This window comes from Pelophylax lessonae, assembly GCF_965119305.1.
Source record: "Pelophylax lessonae genome assembly, chromosome: 9".
In the NCBI taxonomy this organism is placed as follows: Eukaryota; Metazoa; Chordata; class Amphibia; order Anura; family Ranidae; genus Pelophylax; species Pelophylax lessonae.
In genome coordinates, this window is record NC_138776.1 from 133924009 (window position 1) to 133946519 (window position 22511).

General features: G+C 39.7%; 1 protein-coding gene across 3 annotated transcripts in view; it reads left to right on the forward strand.

The window, feature by feature from the left end:
- The first annotated feature begins 2315 nt into the window (after nt 1-2315).
- LRRTM3 (leucine rich repeat transmembrane neuronal 3) overlaps nt 2316-22511 on the forward strand; it is a 159554-nt gene continuing 139358 nt past the window's right edge. For 2 of the 3 annotated variants that reach the window (XM_082267660.1, XM_082267659.1), the window contains exons 1-2: nt 2316-2681; nt 4162-5693. In XM_082267660.1, coding sequence (XP_082123786.1) covers nt 2678-2681; nt 4162-5693 — 1536 coding nt within the window. In that variant the 5' untranslated portion in view covers nt 2316-2677. Of the gene's footprint in view, nt 2682-4161; nt 5921-22511 lie in introns of all 3 variants that reach the window. The other variant, XR_014225715.1, reaches the window with a different exon arrangement.

Here is a 22511-nt window from a genome sequence, read left to right on the forward strand (position 1 = left end):
ATATTCAAAGCAATCTCCCTCATCTATCAATGTCTCCATGCTTTACTTTGCTGAGAGTTCACTTTGAAAAACACCCCTTTGCATTTCTGTCCATGGCCATCTTGAGTGAGGGCAGATATTTGTGTAGCATTTACTTCCTGGAATACATCTGCCCTTAGCTCAGGCATGTGGACAGGAGGGTGTGCTTAGCTGAACCCCCCCCCCCCCATCCTCCCAAGACCCCTGGGATGTATGTCATCATTTGCTTAGGCATGGAAACCAGAAAGTAACTAAAGAAATGTAAAAAAAAAAAAAAAGTTGAAAACAAGTAAATATGATCTACTTTCCTATCTATTTATTAATGCTAGCAGCATAAGGATTAAAAATAGTCAATCTTAAATGAGAAACTGAAGTACCGCTTTAAGTATGCTGTGCCTGTCCCAAGATGGCTGCTAGAGTCACATAGGGCAGCAGCATCCAATTGGATAGCTTCACCCGTGACCCTGGAAACCATAGAGGAAATATGTCTCTCTTGACTTCCTCCCCCCTGCAATGCTGCTGCAGTTGAGCACCACCTGCAGTGGAGAAAGTAGACTGCAACTGCCTGCATATAGCTTGGTCCCCAGCTGTGAACCGTGGATTGTTGCAGTCTGCCTATAATTATAATAATAGTGCTATTGATACTGCGAGGGAAGTGTCTTCTGCCAATAATACATGACGTTTTGGAGTATCTCCCATCACCCCAAGACTGATCAATGAGCTGGAGTGCAGGGACTGTTGTTGCTATGTGCCTGGCTGCCTCTGCACTGTTTGGGAAAGGACCATGTATAATCTACAGTGGCTCCTTCAGGAGGTAGCGCTACATATGATTTTACATTTGACCATAGATATGCTTTACCCACTTGCCGATCGTATATTGCATATATACGACGGCAAGGCAGCTCTCCTGTGCAGGATCACATACCTAGTACGTGATCCTGCACCTCTGGGTCTGGGGAGCATATGTGCAGCACCGGCGACCCACTACCGATGTGATTAGGCACAGCAGGAGTTGATCTGCGGGTACCACAGACTCGATGTCTGCCGACACCTACTGATCGATAGGCAAAAAGTCAGTAGTTAAGGCATTGATCCTGTGTTCCTGCAAAGCAGGACCATGGATCAATGCCTTCCCGTGGTAAAAACACCTCCCACACAGTACACAAACACTGGCTAGTCACACAATTAACCCTTTGATCACCCTGATGTTAACCCCTTCCCAGCCAGTGTCATAAGAACAGTAACAGGGCATATTTTTAGCAATGATCACTGTATTTGTGTCACTGGTTCCCCCAAAAAGTGTCAGTTAGTGTCCAATTTGTCAACCCCATTATCGCAGTTCTGCTATAAGTTGCCGATTGCTGCCATTACTAGTAAGAAATAAAAAATAAATAAAAATTCCATAAATATATCCCACAGTTTGTAGGCGCTATAACTTCTGCGCAAACCAATCAATGAACGCTTATTGGGATTGTATTTACCAACAATAATGTAGCAGAATACATATTGGTGTAAATTGATGAAGAATTTTTTTTTTTTTTTTTTACATTTTTTTACTGGGTGTGTTTTATAGCAGTAAGTAAAAAATATTGTTTTATTTTTTATTTTTTTCCAAATTGTTGGCCTTTTTTTGTTTATAGAGCAGAAAATAAAAATTGCAGGTGATCAAATACCACCAAAAGAAAACTTTATTTGTGGGGAAAAAAGGACATCAATTTTATTTGGGTACAGCGTTGCATGACTGCGCAATTGTCAGGTAAATGAACGCAAAAAATGGCCTTCCAGAGGTCAAGGGGTTAATGATACATACTTCGATTTTTTTTTTTTTTTTTTTGTTTAACCCCTAAATTTCTATGTAATGAATCCAGCAGGGAATAATACAAGTCCCACCCCAGGAGCCCCCCTCCAGCCCATGTACACACTCCATCACAAGCCAAGAGCCATTTAAAAACATGAACATAAAAGCACACTTTAGTAATTTGCACTTACATGAAAGTGCTGCATTTTAATCACGCTTAATGGAGTTTATTCTGGAAGCTGGAGTGCTTGCCGTTTGATTTGTTTTACATACATTTGAATGATTCCAAGGAGAAGGAATAATATGCAGTACATGAAGCCACTCGGAGGTGCATGCATACAGCCATGCATAATAATAACGCCATCTCCCATCAGGGGGCGCTCTCCCGCGGCAGAACAGAAGGCACGCAGAGCACAATCCCAATGTAATAAGCTAATCAGCTCATACTTACAGAGAGAGAACATTCACATCCTACAGACACTGCCAGGGAGAACTGTGCACAGATGTGAATCCTGCCGGAGAGCCGACACTGGCTTCATCACACAACTGAGAAAAAAGAAAAAGAAAAGCCAGGACACTTCAGAAAGGGATCCTGTCCCTGGTCTATGGATGCCAGCCAGGGGATCTACAGGAGAGGGTGATGGACTGAGCCCCAGTCTGGGGGTGACATCTCCAGCAAGTGTTGGAGGATCAGACAAATAATGATGGTGCAAAGTGCTCCTCTCACCCAGGGAGTAAAGTCACTGCATGTCTGGAGGAAACCCTGACTCACCACAATGCAGCTACAAGAGGCGAAGTGCCTGTGGCCCCATACCAGGAGGCGATAACTAACCTGAGGATCAGCTCTCCAATGAATGAAGAATGGGTACGTGTATTACTGGGATCAGCTTACATGTCACCAGGTACCAGCATGGCACATCCATAACACTTCTATACTCATCACCATTCACCATATACCTACCTACCTCCTACTTTCATTTATTCATGGGATAGGAAGACAAACTCTCATTTCTATCTATCACATATTTGTAAATAGATGTGTCTGTATGTACATACAAACTGTATTCACACCAAACAAATCACTCTATACATCTGTGTCTCATATATATCTACTATGCAGCTGTCTATCTATCTATCTATCTATCTATCTATCTATCTATCTATCTATCTATCTATCTATCTATCTATCTATCTATCTATCTATCTATCTATCTATCTATCTATCTATCTATCTATCTTCCAATATTTATCTACTATGGATCAATCAATCAATCTACCTATATAGATAATATCTTTCTACTTTGGATCTATCTATCTATCTATCTATCTATCTATCTATCTATCTATCTATCTATCTATCTATCTATCTATCTATCTATCTATCTATCAATCTATCATCTATCGTCCAATATTTATCTACTATGGATCAATCAATCAATCAATCTACCTATATAGCTAATATTTTACTACTGTGGATCTATCTATCTATCTATCTATCTATCTATCTATCTATCTATCTATCTATCTATCTATCTATCTATCTATCTATCTATTTATCTATTATCATATATATATATATATATATATAATATATATATATATATATATATATATATATATATAATATATATATATATATATATATATATATAATATATATATATATATATATATATATAAATATATGGATATATATATATATATATATATATATATATATATATATATATATATATATATCCATCTATCTAGCTAATATCTCTCTACTATGATTCTATCTAACAATATATATCCACTATGGATCTATCGATCTATATATCTTTTAATATCTATCTACTATGGATCTATCTGTCTATCTATCTAACCAATATCTATCTATCTATCTATCTATCTATCTATCTATCTATCTATCTATCTATCTATCTATCTATCTATCATCTATCTATTATTGATATATCTATCTATCTACTATTGATCTATCTATCTATCTCTCTCTAATGGCAATGTATCTATCTAACTATCTATCTATCTATCTATCTATCTATCTATCTATCTATCTATCTATCTATCTATCTATCTATCTACTATTGATCTATCTATCTATCCTCTCTCTCCTCCAATCTCTACCTTCTATCACTCTCTCTCTCTCTCTCTTCCTATCCATATTCTTATGTATTACACCAATATGCAGTTCTGTCCTTTTGAATGCAGGATGGCACAAATTGGGCATAGTGTTTTGCCACCCATGAGAGGACTGGAGGCCAGCATGTGTGATGTTGTTTCATATTGTGTCTATATTCTATACGCTGTCATTCAGAAAATTACTTTCAGGCTTTCGCTTGTAGGTTTCAACCCTTATCGGTTATTAAGAGGATCTGCTATATTCCTGCCTATAGCCCTGCTGGTTTACATGGCAATGCTCTCCTCTGCTGAACGTGGGTGCCCTACAGGATGTAGGTGTGATGGAAAAATGTTTTATTGCGAGTCTCAGAAGCTGCAGGAAATCCCTTCGTCAATATCTCCTGGATGTGTCGGGTTGTCTCTCCGGTATAACAGCCTCTACTTACTGAAATATAATCAATTTAAAGGTCTTAATCAGCTCACTTGGCTGTACATAGACCATAACCATATTAGCAGTATTGATGAGAATTCATTCAATGGGATCCGTAGATTAAAGGAGCTTGTTCTTAGTTCTAACCGGATTTCCCATCTGCTAAACAACACCTTCAGACCAGTCACTAATTTAAGAAACTTAGATCTTTCCTACAACACAATCCAGAAATTGGGACCTGGCCAGTTTAAGGGTTTGAGGAAACTGCAGAGCTTACACTTGAGGTCGAATTTACTGCGTAACATTCCAGTTCGGATATTTCAGGACTGCAGAAATATGGAACTTTTGGATCTGGGGTATAACCGAATTCGCAGTTTGGCCAGAAATGTTTTCACAGGAATGATCAGATTGAAGGAACTTCACTTAGAGCACAACCATTTTTCCAAACTTAACCTAGCGCTTTTCCCCAGGCTCGTCAGCCTGCAGAACCTGTACTTACAATGGAACAGGATCAGCTTCATAGGTCAAACCATGTCTTGGACCTGGACTTCCTTACAGAGGCTTGATTTATCTGGTAACGAAATCGAGGCTTTCAGTGGCCCAAGCGTCTTTCAGTGTGTACCCAATCTACAGCGACTCAACCTGGATTCCAACAAACTCACCTTCATAGGCCAGGAGATCCTGGACAGCTGGGGTTCTCTTACTGACGTAGGTCTTGCTGGCAATATCTGGGAATGTAGCCGAAATATTTGTTCTTTGGTCAACTGGCTCAAAAATTTTAAAGGCCTGCGGGACAACACAATCCTTTGTGCCAGTCCTAAGGACCTGCAGGGGATCAATGTCATGCAGGCAATCAAAAACTACAATGTTTGCAGCAAAAACGTTACAGAGAGCAGGGAGTTGAAAACCACTGGTCGGAATACAACTGCAAAACACAAAATTTTGAGAACTAAGCATGAAAGTAACCACTCAATGCCTCCGACTGTTGGAGTGACAGGACCTGGCTATGAGACCAGCGGGGATGCAGATAGCGTTTCTTTACATAAAATCATAGCGGGGACTATAGCGCTCTTCCTGTCTGTGTTAGTGATCTCCTTAGTAATCTACGTGTCATGGAGACGGTCTCCCGCAGGTGTTAGGCATCTGCAGCAGGCTACTCTTATGAAAAATCACAGCCAAACAAAAAGATCATCCCTAACACAGATTAGCCTAACGCCACAGGAATTTTATGTAGACTACAAGCCTGCAACAAGCAGAGAGACTTGTGAATCCATAAGCACTACTGGTTCCTGCACATATACCAAATCAGGTTCCAGGGAATGTGAGGTATAAAGATTGCAAATACAATTTCTTCTTATTTATTTTTTATTTTGATTTTTTTTTTTTTCTTTTAGGATGACTTGGCTTATTTTTTATTGAACTGTAGCATTTTAACTTTTCTGTCACTTTTCACTAACATCACCTATAAGCAACTGTCCATTTATGAATATGTTTATTTCTCCTGCCAAATTATAAGCCAACAACATTTCAAGACAAGCTGATATAAAGTCACGGTGAGATGGTGTGCAGTCTATTGTGAGTTATGGTGCTGTTTCCTTTTTTTTTTTTTTTTTTTTTGGATTAAAGTATGACATGTTTTACGATTTTGGAGAGTTGAGCTGACATTTCTTTAATCCATGGATTGGTTGTGTGCTCGGTTGTTCTAAAAAAAATGGTAAAATATTGCCTATATATATGTAATACGTCTACATCAATGTATAACTATGGAGCTGCAGTTTGTTAGACTATTTAAGCTATAAATTCCTATTTCTTACATAACTGGAGGCAATGTTCTAAGGATACAGTGTGTTTTTGACCTTATCAGTCTCCTCCAACCTCGGCAAACGTCTGTATGGTTCTGCTATTTTCGTGTTGAGACAGGTCCTTTTATGAGCAGTACAGGCTGATGTGACATCTCAGCCAGTTAGAGGATCTGAATACAGATTTTGCATACTTGACTTTGGGAAAACGGCATAATAGAGGCTTTATTTAATAAGAAAGCAGTGGTGTGTGGTAATCCATAGCAACCAATCAAATATCAGGTTTTATTAGACATAATATTGCACTGCTGAAATCAGATTGGTTGATGTAGATTACAGCACATCAATCCATAAACATGTCAGTGGAGGGAAAAAAAATAATATTTTTTTATAATGCTCCATGTGTTCCAGTTTTTAATTTTCTGTTAAAGGCCACATTCTAAAACAGATGTTTATTTTACAAGGAGATGATTATGATGTGTTTAGCTCTGCCTTGCATTAATGGTTGCATTTTTTGACAGGGAATGATTTATGTGATCTGTTTATATTGCAAATAAAGCAAGTGGATTTCGCAAAAAAAAGAAATGCGCTAAAAAACACACATGCTTATTCTGTAACAATGATGTACGAAGAGCAGTAACCAAGCAAGTGCAACCAATAGGAGATCTTAAACCAATACGACTTCAATAATCTGAACCGTGGTTGCCATAGGTTTCTGGACTTTGCACATCATTACTTCTTGCATTGACTAGTTGAAGAAGTATGTTTCGCTGCACTTTATTTGAGGTTTTTACCAAATATGTTGATGCTGTGTAGTTTTTTTTAATGTTTTGACGCATAACAGCAGGTTAATAAAGCAAAGTGCAATACCGGTATACTGTATATACAATGGCTTCTTTAATCTAAAATCTGTAGGTTTCTATGGATTACTGCACTTTGTTAACCTTCATTGCCCCTTGCACTGCCATATTAAATAGGTTGTATAGTATTAGAGGATGGTAAAGTGGCAGTGGGGGAGTTATTTGTACAGCAGTTGAACCTGAAAAGCAAATACAACCTGGTCGTGGTTGGCAGGAGAGAATAAAATGTAGGACAGCCTCTGGAGGCCTCTACCTGCAAAAGTATTTCTGAAGCACAATAGTTTTGCTTAAGGCCTGCGGTGACTACCTCAATTGATGCATAGTTCTGGTTGAACACACACACAAGCTGATGTACTAACTGGTTATTTTTATCTGTATAGAACTCCAGTGGGGAGTTGTCATTGTCAAAGTCTTCAGTTCTGTCTATGATGAGTCTGATAATAACTCCCCAAATGCTCTTCAACCTCAGTTAACCATGACTGCTGCCAAGAAGGGCAAGATATACGAAATATTGAACAAAGAGAATGCTAAACCAATTGTAAATTCCAAGAAATAAAGTAAATTTTTTGGTAAGAAATTCCATTACCATGCCAACGCTTTTTACTTTCAAAAGATAAGAATATTCAGGCTGTAAAGAAATCTGGTTTGTTGACAGCTTTGTCGTAGGATATCTTTAACAGCTAAAAAGTTCATTATGGTCCAGTTATCTCAATCTTCTGAAAGTTTGAAGCCCTGATGAAGGATGTCCTCTATACCTCCCCCAAGTGCATTGGCTTGTTAAGGCTTATTTTACCTCTTATTTGAACTTTTCTGTTGTCTTCCACTTTTTTTTAGGACATATGCTTTATTTTAAATTATTAAAGGTACAAAGATAGTAAGAGTACAGCAAGAGGAACATATACCGTTTTACAAACCATTGTCATCTGAACAATAAGGCAACAGGGGTGTCGTTGGGTGTCATTCAAAGGATTGGATCAACTAACATAAAGTGCAATTATTAAAACAATAAGGAAGCTAATCTAAGTGGGCATGGTCCAATATCGATGGATGCGCTTCAGGTGAAAGCAAGGTCAAAATAAAGTATTTGTAAGATCATAAAGATATTTGCGGGGTTGCTTTGCCTAGATCTGTCCATAAAAAGATAAAGATAGAAAGTGGCAGAAAAGTGGAAAAGGATAGAGGAGGTGAGTATAATATAGGAAAAGAGGCTGACGAGGGCACCATCAGTTCACCACTCTCTTTGCTTCAAATTTTGTATATCTCACCTGACACCAGTGTTTCGTCACTGAAATAAACACAATTTTAGTCAACTAAAATATGACTAAAACTAAAACAATTCAGATGACTAAAATATGACTAAAACTAAAATGGCATTTTAGTAAAAAAGATTATGATCAAAACTAAATTGAAATTTGATGTAAAAAAATAACACTGCACTACCACATAAAATAAGTAGTAGCAATGCTGAAAGAAAAATTAATTAAGAAAGAGGCTTTTCTTATTTTTTTTCTTAATATTTAAAGTTGGTAATATAGTCAGGAAATGTGTGCAATGGCATTACAGCCAATAGAGTTTACACTTTTTAAAATTATTTTTTAATTTTAAAGTTCCCTTCTGTTTTTTAAAAGCAAAATTTCTGTTTGTTTATGAAACATGGTTTTATTTTTTAAAGACCTTATATATCACAAGAGCTAAACCTGTGCATGTTCAAACCTTAATACCATAAATAATAACATTTTATTAGATTTTTACTCCAGGAGGAGTATATAATGAGTTCGGAAATTCTAGAGAAATGCTTAAATAATACATTACAATTTAACAAATAATACATTACAATTTACCTAAATCCATTCAATTTTAGTTGACTATGTACTGGAGATTTTTGTAGACTAAAATATGACTAAATCAAAAACAATTCAGATAACTAATACACAACTAAAACTAAAATGGCATTTTAGTCAAAAGACTATGACTAAAACTAAATTGAAATTTGACATCAAAATTAACACTGCCTAACACGCCACCTAAATGGCCTTTTTGGTTTGAAAGCTACCTTGCTAAAGTCATTGGAGTTGACTTACTAAAGTTTAATAGACTGTTCACTTCACAGGGGTAGTTGCATTTTGCAAGAGAATTTTCCCTAGAGCTTTGTGAATGAGGTGAAGCTCTGTTGATATCCATCGTCCAATCGTGTGTAAGTAAACATTCCTATTTTTAAAATGTTCTTTGCATGTAATTGGGTGTTCTTTGCAAAATTAAATTTCACCATATTCACTAAGCTCTGTGGATAATTCCCTTGGCAAAGTGAATAGTCTTTTTGCCCTTAGTAAGTCCTCCCAATTACATTAAAACCCTGGAACATACATTATTGCAAACCTAGCTAGCCTTTTGAATCTAGCACAACTAAACTCGTACCCAATATTTGTTACCTACACAATTATTAGTCAAGTTAAAGTCAGGTTTTGGCTTTCTTAGGAGAATATCTATGTGTGCGGAATTATTAGGCAAATATTAGTGTGCAGAATTATTATGCAACTAAATTAAAAATGCTCATTTTCTCATCTCACTTGTTTATTTTGATCTGCTTGATCTGATTGAAAATTTACAATAAAACATTTGTGACATTTAAAAAAAAAATGGCAGCAACCACAGCCACCCAGACACTGTTCAGAGAGGTGTATTGTTTTCCTTCACTGTAAATCTACTGTTTAAGAAGGGCCCACAAGTTCTCAATAGAGTTTAGGTCAGGTCAGGAATGGGGCCATGTAGCTATTCTTCCATTTTGAAGGCCTTTACTGCAATAAATATCATGGTCTTCTTGAAAGATGCAGACTTTTTTCTGTACCATTCGTTGAAGAAAGTGTCTTCTAAAAACTGGCAGTAGGTTTGGGAGTTGATTTTGAGTCCATCTTCAACCTGAAAAGGTCCAACAAGTTCATCTTTAATAATACCAGCACATTCCGGTACTCCACCTCCACCTTGCTGGCATCTGAGTCTAAGTAGAGCTCTGTGCCCGTTACTGATCCAGCCCACAGGCCCATACATCTGATCTGTCAAGAGTCCCTCTCATCTTATCAGTCTAAAAAAACGTTTGAAAAAATCTATCTTCAGAAATGTTTTTGCCCAATCTTGACATTTCAACTTGTGTGTCTTGTTCAGTGGTGGTCGGGTTTCATCCTTCGTTACCTTGGCCATGTCTATGAGCACTAAATACCTTGTACGCCTGGGCACTCACAGGTTGGTTGCAGTTCTGGAATTGACAGCACTGGAGGATAATAGGTTCCTGGTAGCTTCAGGTTTGATTCTTCTCAAATCTTTGGAAGTTACTTTGCGTCTTTTTTTCTCAACACATTTCTTGCGACGATGTTGACTATTTGCAACAAAACGTTTGATGGCATGTAATCACGCCCCAAAATCATCCCTCTGAAATTTTCAGTCAGTTAAATCTCTTTTTTGGCCCATTTTGCCTGAGTAACAGAAGGTGCCTAAAAATTATGCACACCTTGATTTCGGGTGTTGATCTCATTAGGCCACACCCTCCTTTATTACACAAATACACATCACCTGGTTTGCTTAAATCCAGTAAGCATTCAAGTTTATACAGCTTGGAGTTGAACAATATGCATAAAAATGATGATTTGGTCAGAATACTTACTTAGAAAAGGTAAATATACTAATAATATAAGTTAGGTATGTATATCCCTCGCGCCTATAGATGTACTATTAGAAGGAAATTAGTAATAAATATATAAATGTGAGGAAGGGGGAAAGGTAAAAGCAGCTGCTATAGGATATAAGGTAAATGTGAGGTAAAATCCCAAAAACATTTGAGGTTTACTATAGCGCTTGCTAAAAATAGACCCAGGGATGGACAATGGCTTGTCAATATCCTAGGTTAATAAAGGTTAATAAAGTTTTTATTAACTTACACACAATTTTCACCACCTCCTACACCCATTGGATATATGATATTATATTTATATGAATTCATATATTTATTGGTTTTATATTTTTATATTTATTTAGAACCACTTAGTCGTTCACACATATGCCTACAATCATTTAAACCTAGGATATTGACAAGCCATTGTCCATCCCTGGGTCTATTTTTAGCAAGCGCTATAGTAAATCTCAAGTATTTTTGGGATTTTACCTCACAGAATACTTACTTGCCTATTAATTGTGCACACAGTGTAGAAAGGTGCAAGAGTCTTCTTACTCTATTCCGTGATGTGATATAACATATCTTCATGTATCACTGCGTATGAAATTCTGTCTGCGTTGCCCCAGAGTGACCAGTAATATTCAAACTTTAACGACTTTACCACCGGAGAATTTTGCTGTCTTACGTCCAGGCCACTTTTTGCGATTCGGCACTGTGCGACTTTAACGGACAATTGCGCGGTCCTGCGAAGCCATACTCAAATGAAATTTACGTCCTTTTTTCCCACAAACAGAGCTTTCTTTTGGTGGTATTTGATCACCTGTGCAATTTTTACTTTTTGCGCTATAAACAAAAAAAGAGCGTACATTTTGAAAAAATAACAATATTTTTCACATTTTTTTTATATGAAATTCCCCCCCAAAAAAATGTAAAAATCAAAATTTTAATTTATGGCCAATTTGTTTTCTGCTACCTATGTTTGGTAAAAAAAATCACAATAAGCGTATTTTGATTGGTTTGCGCAAAAGTTATTGCGTTTACTAACTAAGGGAAAGATTTCTGTCATTGTTGGTGTTTTTTTTTAAACGAGTAATGGCGGCGATCTGCGTTTTTTTTTGCGGGACTGCGACATTGCGGCGGACAGATCGGACCCTTCACTGACATTTTTGACACTTTTGGGGGTACCAGTGACATTACTACAGTAATCAGTGCTATAAATATGCAGTTACTGTAAAAATGACACTGGCAGGGAAGGGGTTCATTTTATTGAAGAGGGAGGGGTTAATGTATGCCTGGTGCTTACTAACATGTGTGGGGGGAGGTGACTGAGTGACACAGGGACAGATCGCATGTTCAGCTATGCTGAACCCTACAATCTGTCACTGTCTGTCACTTAGGAGATCCGCCCGCTTTGTTTACACAAGCGGGCGGATCTCCAAACTCGATTCCCCGACGATCGGGGAAGAGCAGCGGCGATCGCCGCCGCTCCTCCCCTGGCCCGACTCCCGCTGTGAATGAATACAGCGGGAGCGAGCCTCCGGCGGCACGCGAGCGCTGCCCACAAGGGGAGGAGTCCAGCGACGTAGGTCTACGTCGCTGGACGATAACTAACCACTTTGCCACAGTAGAGCTCGAGTGAGCGGTCGGCAAGTGGTTAAAGTGTAAGTTCACCTTTTGGGAAAAAACTTAAAAGGTCAACTAACACCATATACCCCCACCCCCTGGTCCCCACTGTACTTACCTCTGTGTGTGATGATGAATTATCGGTGCTCACGCAGCAGGTACAGGGATTTGAAATCCATGCTATTCCCCTCTTCTTTCTGCAAGGTTTCCGGGTTGGATCAGAGCTATGCTCTGTGCTGGTGCTGACCAATCAAAATCACTCTGATCTGTCCCGGAAAGCATTAAAGAAAGAAGGAGAAGAGCGGGTATTTGAAATCCCTGTCTCGCTACACCTGCTGCATAGGCACTGACAGCTCATCACCCACAGAGGTAAGTACAGCAGAGACTAGGGGATGGGGGTGGATGGTGTTAGTTCACCTTTAGTTTTCTCCCTCTTCTTTCTGCAGCACTTCCGGGACAGATCAGAGTGATTCTGATTGGTCAGTGCCAGCACAGGGCATCGTTCTGATCCATCCCAGAAGCCTTGCAGAAAGAAGAGCAGGAATTTCAAATCCTTGGTCTTCTGCACAGGCTGCAATTGCACTGGCAGCTCATCACCCAAAGAGGTAAGTACCGCAGAGACTGGGGAGAGAAATAAGGGTGTACGGCAGGGATCCTCAAACTGCGGCCCTCCAGCTGTTGTGGAACTACACATCCCATGAGGCATTGTAAAACTCTGACATTCACAGACAGGACTAGGCATGATGGGGATTGTAGTTCCTGAACAGCTGGAGGGCCATAGTTTGAAGACACCTGGTGTACAGTGTTACTTCTCCTTTTTACATATTTTCGGAAAAGGTAAACTAACTCTTTAATTCTTCGACTGATATCTCCAGTGTAAATCTGAATCTAATGGGATAAACAAAATCATTCCTTAGCATCAGTTGGGAGTTTTAGCGCCATCACCATTTAAAGTATCCAAAGAAGAAGCGGGCATTCGCATCAGGCAAACCTTCAAGAAGAGGGGAAAAAAAACGTTAAACTGACAATTATCTTTTGTGTCATCAGTTTACAAGCAATGTGCTTCTTTTCCTGTCAAGTCCAGTCACCTTGTGATCTTATTGTCGCTAAACTCTAGTGTAATCCCTACCTAAACCCAGAATAACACACTCAGATCCTAGTCACATACACAGGCAGTCAGCGAAGCAGAGAAAAACTTGACTGAAGTTGTACCCTTGCGCTTGATCTCCAAAGAAGAACATATTTTAGCAGGAAAGAAAAAAAAAAGATACTGGATAATAGATGTAGCTTCTGGGCAAAAACATACTTTGTTCCTTTGTTATTGCTATACATGCTTTGAATGTTCTTATGTTGCCTGCATAATGCAGGCCGAACGGTGAAATTTAGATACGCTGAATATTGTGCTTGATAAATTTTTAGGCAACAGTAAATACATTTGAACAATAGCTTATTTTTTTTATGTACTGCATGGCAAAACAAGATTGCTTTTTCTTTCAATCCTTTTACTAGCAGAAAAAACACTGTGCTTTTGAATTATAAATTTCATTCTGAGGATCAGAGGCAGATAGGGTTTTGCCAGAAGGGTTAGTTTGTCTGAAATACCTGTGGGCTGCTAGGAGCTCCTGTGGGTGTTTTGTTGAAAGATTGTGGGTCTGATTTACTAAAGGAAATACAGCGAACTAATGAGAGCTGAAGTGTTTATTTCAAACATCCAATCATTGGCAGGGAAGTGTGAAAGCTCTGCGTTTTTATTTATTTTTTCCCCATAGACTTTAATGGGAATACCTGAAACTGCTATTTTCAGCATTTTTTTCAGGCGTATTTTAAGCACTTTGTAGCCAATTAAAACTGGTCTTCTCCTCCTACTTCTATCCTTTGGCTAAAAAAGAAAATGCCTGAAGCTTGTAGTGATTGTAAAGTCTTATTTTTTGGGGGGTAAAAATAACAAACATGTTATACTTACCTGCCCTGTATAGTGGTTTTGCACAGAGCATTCCCGATCCTCCTCCTCTCAGGTTCCTCTTTGGCGCTCCTGGCCCCTTCCTCCTGTTGAGTGCCCCCACAGCAAGCAGCTTGCTATGGGGGCACCCGAGCCGAATTACAGCTTCCTGTGTCCATTCAGACACAGAGCCACGGCCTGGCCCTGCCCCTTCTCTCCTGATTGGCTCACTGAATTTGATTGACAGCAGCAAGGGCCAATGGCACCGCACTTCTGTTTCAGCCAACTAGGAGGGAGAGTCTCAGGCAGCCGAGACACTCCTGCAACAACGCTGGATAGAGATTGGGCTCAGGTAAGTATTAGGGGGGCTGAGGGGGGCTGCTACACACAGGTTTTTTTATCTTAATGCATAGAATGCATTAAAATAAAAAAACGTCTGACTTTACATTCACTTTAAATACACAAGTAAAAAGCTTAAAATATGATTACAAAATGTGTAACAGCGCTTAAATAAAAACGCCTGAAAACTCCTGATAATTGTTCTGCTGAGATGTGAATGCTGCCTCGCTCTACTCTTTATTAAATGAGGTTCACTGTACTTCCCCTCAATATATTGCATGTCAGGTTTTATGAAATTGGACCCTATAGATCTAAAGGAAATAGTTAAATACAGCCCTGGACTGTTTGGTATCTAATGAAATGTTTTGGGAATCTTATTGGTAGCTTATTATCCAAGGCTCTTACATAAACATACCATGTTGTATATACTAAAGCTGGGAAAATCAATATTTTAGAGTTTGGTCAATGTGCCCACTGGATTGCTTTCATTTTCAGGAACTCTCGGCTTGAGTTTCTAGATTTGCCTACCTGCCTTTACAGGTGCATTTCATAAAATTAAAATATCATCAAAACTTCTTTTTTTTTTCAGTAATTCAATTCAAAAAGTGAAACTTATATATTTTATATAGATGTGTTACACACAGAGTGATATATTTCAAGCATTTCTTTCTTTTAATTTTGATGGTTATGGCTTACAGCTAGTGAAAACCCTAAATTCAGTATCTCAGAAAAAAATAATTACATAAATGTTGGCTTACTGAAAAGTATGTCCATGTACGGTATAGTATGCACTCAATACTTGGCCGGGGCTCCTTTTGCATGAATTACTGCATCAATGCTGCGTGGCATGGAGGCGATCAGCCCGTGGCACTACTGCTGAGGTGTTATGATAGTGGCTTTCAGGTCATCTGCATTGTTGGGTCTGGTGCCTCTCATCTTCTTCTTGACCATACCCCACAGATTCTCTATGGGATTTAGGTCAGGCAAGTTTGCTGGCCAATCAAGCACAGTGATACCATGATCATGAAACCAGGTATTGGTACTTTTAGTAGTGTGTGCAGGTGCCAAGTCCTCCTGGAAATTGAAATCTTCATCTCAATAAAGCTCATCAGCAAAGGGAAGCATACAGTGCTCTAGAATTTTCTGGTAAAAGGCTGCGCTGACTTTAGACTTGATAAAGCAGTGGACCAACACCAACAGATGACGTGGCCGCGGAAATATTAATTGACTGTGGAAAATTTTGCATTTCATTTTGAAATCAAGGTCCCAGAGTCTGGAGGAAGAGTGGGGAGGCACAGAATCCAAATTGCATGCGGTCCAGTGTGAAGTTTCCCCAGTCAGTGATGATTTAGGGAGCCATGTTATCTGCTGGTGTTGGCCCACTGTGTTTTATCAAGTCCAAAGTCAGCACAACCCTCTACCAGGAAATTCTAGAGCACGTCATGCTTCCCTCTGCTGACCAGCTTTATGGAGATTCTGATTTCATTTTCCAGCAGGACTTGGCACCTGCCCCACACTGCCAAAAGTACAAATACCTGGTTTCATAATCATGGTATCACTGTGCTTGACTGGCCAGCAAACTTGGCTGACCTAAAACCCATAGAGAATATGTGGGGTATTGTCAAGAAGAAGATGAGAGGCACCAGACCCAACAAAGCAGACAAGGTAAAGGCTGCTATCAAAGAAGTTTGGGCTTCCATAACACCTTAGCAGTGCCACAGGCTGATCGCCTCCATGCCACACCACATTAATGCAGTAATTCATGCAAAAGGAGCATGGACCAGATATTGAGTGCATACTATACAGTTCATGGACATACTTTGTAGTAAGCCAACATTTTTGTATTAGAAATCCTTTTCTTTATTGACCCTATGTAATATTCAAATTATTTGAGATACTGAATTTGGAGTTTGCCCTAACTGTAAGCCTTAATCATCAAAATTAAAAGAAAGAAATGCTTGAAATATATCACTTTGTGAGTATTGCATCTTTAAAAAAAATATATGGGTTTCACTTTTTGAATTAAATTACTGAAATAAATTAACTTTTTAATGATATTCTAATATTATGAGATGCTCATGTACAAGGTTTCATACTTGCTGCTGAATTTTTGATTTGAAGAGGAATTTTTGGCATCATGTCAATGAGTTTCTGACGCTATCCAGAACATGTGGCAGCTGTGCTAAACCTCTGGAAAAATAACCTTAACCTAAATTCTCTGTAATCTATTGTAGCCAGATTTTGCACAACTCATCACAGGTTCACTGGGAGTGTACATTAGGATGAATGTGCTGTGAATTGTGCTATCTCTCTCTGTCTCTTTGTGCACTTCCCTTCCCACCAATTACACATTTGTTAGCAGGGAGAAAACTGCACTGACATATGTTTCTATAAGCCTTTTTTCGAAATTATGTCATCTAAAGTGGATATCTATGGGGCTTGTATTGAGTATGTTTGAGAACTGCCTGTCTGCATCACAAGCACTGCTTCTCTGATAGCCCAATTACTGACAAAAGTGACTGGAGTGAATTCTTCCAGTAAAGCATTGCCTTGATAGATCATTAATGTATTGCAGTGTTTCTCAACCTTTTTTTAGTCAAGGCACCCTTTAAAATTCTAAGGGCGCCCAATTCTAAAATTAAAAAAAAAACAAAACAAATAGTTTTACATAATGCAGCAACATCCACACCCGTAGGACACGTTGGAGGAGATTTTTTTTCTTACAAAGCAAACACATCTTTGCACTCTAGTGCTGACTAGTATTCCAGTGTTTCTCTTCATCCTCAGTTTCCCTCCCTCACTCAACTAATAAGACCCCAGAGCTGACAGAGAGAAGGGGGGGGGGGGTCAAAAAAGAATGCTCTGCATGTATCCGACAACTTCCTTATCACCTGATATCATTGGTTGTTAGGACGCCAGCAGCAGGAAGGTTGTAATGGTGCACAATAGGAACCTCTGGCTTTGTTTAAATAAAAGGCAGGTTTGATCCACCCCCTGACTTGTATACAATTGACGGGCAATTTTTAGGCATTTTGCCAAGGCACCCTGAAGAAACCTGAAGGCACTCTGATTACAAAAGGTTGATGAATTGAACAGGAAGGCTGGGCTTCCCACCTCAAGGTTTCATTTTTAGTTTTGGTGGGAATCTACCTTTAAAGGAGCCACAGAAGGGACATCTAGCTAAAGGAATCCCTGAACAATAAAGTAAGATGGAGGGTGATTCAACTTGACATCTTCTTCCAAAAACTTCAATCTCAGATTTATTTGGGCTGACTATATGTTTTATGTTACCGTAACTTTCACCAGTGTATGGGCAGTGATATATTTACAGAGCTTGTTTTTTGTCCGGAACATGGCAGTATAGAGTACCACCACCTCTGGCCCTGGTCCGGTGCTCACCACTGCCACTGGTAAACACAGAAGCCAGCAGAGGAAGTTTTCTCTGCTACTCACATTTCTATGCCAGCTTCTGTGTTTACAAATGACAGTATTTCTCTCCTGATGGCTCACACAAAACCCTCCCTGCCCTGTACCATCCCTATGACATCTAAGGAGGGACTGGGAGGATTTACACAGTCAAACAAGTCTCACTGCAGTGCCTTCTCCTGCAGCTCTCACCCTCATCCTTCTGCTGCTGTGTTTTTTAGCTGCCCTCACAGCAGCCCCTGTATCTGTCACTCTGTTGGAAGGGGAGGGGGATTAAGGATGGGAGGGGAGCTCTTGCCAACAGGCTAACTTTATTTAGTAGAAATCAGGAGAGAGCGGCGTCAGCTTAGTGTAGCATAAAATTTAATAATTGACAATAAACATAGTAACTTACTCAGAGGCAAGGATAAAACGGCGTGGTAAGTAATTGGGGATCATCTGTTTCCTTCTCGGTCTGTGCGGTGTGGGGTGGAAGCAGGGTGCCAGCGTTCCCATGGGGAGGCTGGTGCTGGGCAGCTGTAACCCGCAGGTTAAGCGGTGGTGGAGGACCCGCAGCGAGGTTTCGACTTCCTGCTTCCGGCCCTGAGGAGGTCACATTCGGTGAGAAGATGACAGGAGGAGCGCGCGTTCGGAGCATCTGTGCTCCTTCGTCAGGTGGACAGCCTGATAAACGCCGGCACCCTAAACCCACCCCATGCCGCACAGACCAAGAAAGAAACAGATGATCCCCAATTACTTACCACACCGTTTTATCCTTACATCTGAGTAAGTTACTATGTTTATTGTCAATTATTAAATTGTATGCTACACCAAGCTGGCTCCGCTCTCTCTTGCTTTCTGTTCCTTTAGAGCCCCTGGCAACCGCTGAAAGTGGCCCCCTCCACCACAGAATGGAACCCTCACCCCCCCCCCCCTTCCATACCACCCACCTATACTAGCAGAGCGCCATGACATTGCTAATTTTTTTAACTTTATTTAGTCCTTTCCAGCAACATTTACTTACCCTCCTGTCACTCTTCTGCTGCTTTGTTCAGCTACCAGAGGGGAAGAAAAGTCCCATGTTAGCTATGAGTCACCAGAAACACGGCTTACAAAGGGTTATAGAGTCCCTATGTAGCAATACTGATTGACCCGGGGCTGTCATATGGAGTGAATCCCGTGCTTTTCCATACCTGGAAGTACTTGATATTTCCTTCAGCTTCTTGGACTGAAGGGAGTGGGGAGGGAATGAAGGAAAGGTAAGGTATATGCTGGGAAGGGAGGATTAACCATTGCCTACTGGGCACTTTTACCTCCTTCCTGTCCAGACCAATTTTCAGCTTTCAGCGCTGTCACGTTCTTGAATGACAGTTGTGTGGTCATTCTACACGGTACCCATATGAAATTGTTATCATTTTTTTCACACAAATAGAGTTTTATTTTGGTGGTATTTAAGCACCACTGGGTTTTTTTTTATTTTTTGCTAAACAAAAAAGGACCAAAAATTTTGCAAACATTTTTCTCCATCACTGATGTGCACTGATGGGGCTGCACTGATGGGCACTGATGATAGGCTGCACTGATGGGCACTGATGAGGCTAACCTCATAGGCTACACTGATGGGTGGCACTAATGGGTACTGATAGTTGACACTGGTGGGCACTGATAGGCAACACTGATGAGGAGGCACTGATTGGCAGCACTGGTGGGCACTGATTGGCAGCACTGATGGTCACTGCTATGCAGCACTGGTGAACACTGTTGAGACTGCACTGACAATCAGGACACTGATAGATGTCCCTTTCACACAAGCAAGTTATCGGCTCTCCTCTCCTCACGCTGTCAGCATAAGGAAAGGAATGTCGATACCCAGCTTGTGTTTACATCGTGATCAGCTGTCATTGGATACAGCTGAGCATGTGGTAAAGGGCCACTGTGATTGGCACTTTACCCTGATCTGTGATCAGCTGTGTCCTAAGGATGCAATGATCACAGACGTTCAGTTTACTGCTGTTTCTACAAACCCAAACCCCTTTATGCAGCTAAGAACAGAGATTATTGTAAACACTTACTGTAATATATAATACACACACACAAACATTTTGCATTTCATTTTTATTTTAAAATAAATGCATGGGTTGTTTTACAAGGTAAGGGTTTCCGTTCACATATCCTTTAAGGTTTTACTTTGGCATAAATTTGTGTTTAAAATTAGAACCCACTTTCCCTAATTTAAAAGTATAGAACTTGAGGTTTGTTGGGTCAGCATGCCACAGTTTAAAAAACAAAAAGACATTAAGAACCAAATTTTATTAAATTTTGTTCAGTTTTAATGTGGCTAACATTTTGCAAAGTGCGCCTGTACATACACAGATGGATATGTAATAGCGAGATCCTCTAACCTTATCAGCTCTGCAGCTCTGTTAATGACAGCTTAAGCATAGAGCGGATAGCAAACAAACCTCTACCTGGGAGCTCTGTTCGTTACAAGTTTGATTTCAGTTATTACTCGGAGGGTCACAGCTGAATATCAACACTCCAATGCCAATATGTGATTCCTTATTGAATCTCTCTGCAAGTTCTAACAAGATTGCACAGGCTCCACACTTGACGTTTTCCAATATTTCAGTATTGTGGGTTGTAAATAGGGAATGGAGAAACATTATTTTACTGAACAGATGTGTCTGTTAACAATTGCTTGAAATAGATGACTGGTGCTTGATTAGATCTCTTCATCTGTGTGAATGTATTGTGTGCCATGTGACGATAATACAGTCTTAACCTCACCCTGCACAGAGATTTTCCAGCGTGCTGGGTAACTAAGCACCAGCAGAGTTATTATTAACTCTTTGCACACACGAATGGTAGCCCATATGTGTTTTAACATATATTGTTCACAGTATCTGCTGTAGCATTACCAACCTTTTAGAAATGTCTGTGATACTCATCGCCATGGCCAGACAGGAATGTAAGAATTTTAAAATATGATACTCCTCACAAAGGCAAAGATTCTTTATCTTCTGACTAAGAGCATGTAGAGGTTCAGCCTAATCATTTTTACATTTCATTTTAGTTAAAGAAAAGCAAAAAAAGGTTCAAGAAAATATTCATAGTATAAGAGTACAAAACATAGGCAACAGTAAAACAAACAGAATTCAACGTTTGTTCATTCAGACACGGAGCCGTGGTTTGGCCCTGCCCCTTATCTCTCCTGATTGACTAGCTGACTGATTAACAGCAGTGGGAGCCAATGGCGCTGCTGCTGTGTCTCGGCCAATCATGAGGGAGAGTCCTGGACGGCTGAGGCACTTGTGTACATCGCTGGATATAGATGGGGCTCAGGAAAGTTTTAGGGGGCTGCTACACACAGAAAGTTTTTATTGTTTTTTTTATCTTAATGCATAGAATGCATTATAACCCCTGCCCTCCAGGAACAACTAGGAGAGCATAAAACATTTGGAGAGGGGGTGGAAATATACCACCCTTACCTCTCATAAATATTGTAAAAATGTAGCCAAGGTTCGAAAATGATCCTATTGCAACCACTCCTTTGGGGATCCTTCTAGAAGTCTCTCTTCTACATAAATCATCTCTTCCATTGCTCGAATCGCGTTCATCTCACACACCCAATCCGTCATTGAGGGGCACACTGTTTACGCCAATTATGGGCTATTACAGTCTGTACTGCGATAAGCACATAAAACTTATTTTGCCGTTTTAATGGGATTTATGATGGCTTTGTGCCTTGAGCTGAGTTGTGTTCTAGTGTGGGGGGGGGGGGGGGGGTTTATGAAATGTGTCACTTTAGCTGCCACAAACATAATTTATCTAACGCTTTTGTCATTAATTTATGCATTTTTGAGAAATAGGCAGCACTGTGTTTCGTATGATATCCCCATTCTCTGCTCTCAGTTTGGGGCTCATTATTATCCCATGCCAAACTGAACCTACAGTAAAGTCTGACTTCTCATTTTCTTGATGTCAGAGCAGCATGGTGCCTAAGTGGTTAGGTCTTTTTTCCCTGCGTTGCTAAGATCCTGAGTTTTATCCCTACTGTGGCCATTATTTGCATTGAGTTTGGATGCTCTCCTTGTGCATGCTTGGCTAATGTATGATAAGCATGTCAAGAAGAAAAATTACTTTTTGCTCATGAAACCAGTCAGCCTCCAGGTATCATCTCTGCAGTCTAAGTATCAGATTGGAACAAGGATTTTAACTGGTTGCTCTAGGTACAAACAAGTATTATTATTGCACTTTTCATATGGAAGCCCCATTGTTAGGTTAGTTCAGCCTTTCTCGACCTTTTCAGCACAGGGGAACCCTTGAAAGGTCTCAGGGAACCCCTGCTAAAAATGACTATATTTACAACTCATGATACATTAGTGTGATGGTCAGTTGGATGAATGCTCCTTACACTTGTGGACATTGGGAAGAATTACCTTCTTCCAGATAGCTAAAAAGATCAATGGTGTCAGGGGGAACTTATCTGAGAGGCAGAAATTGCTCATTGCTCAA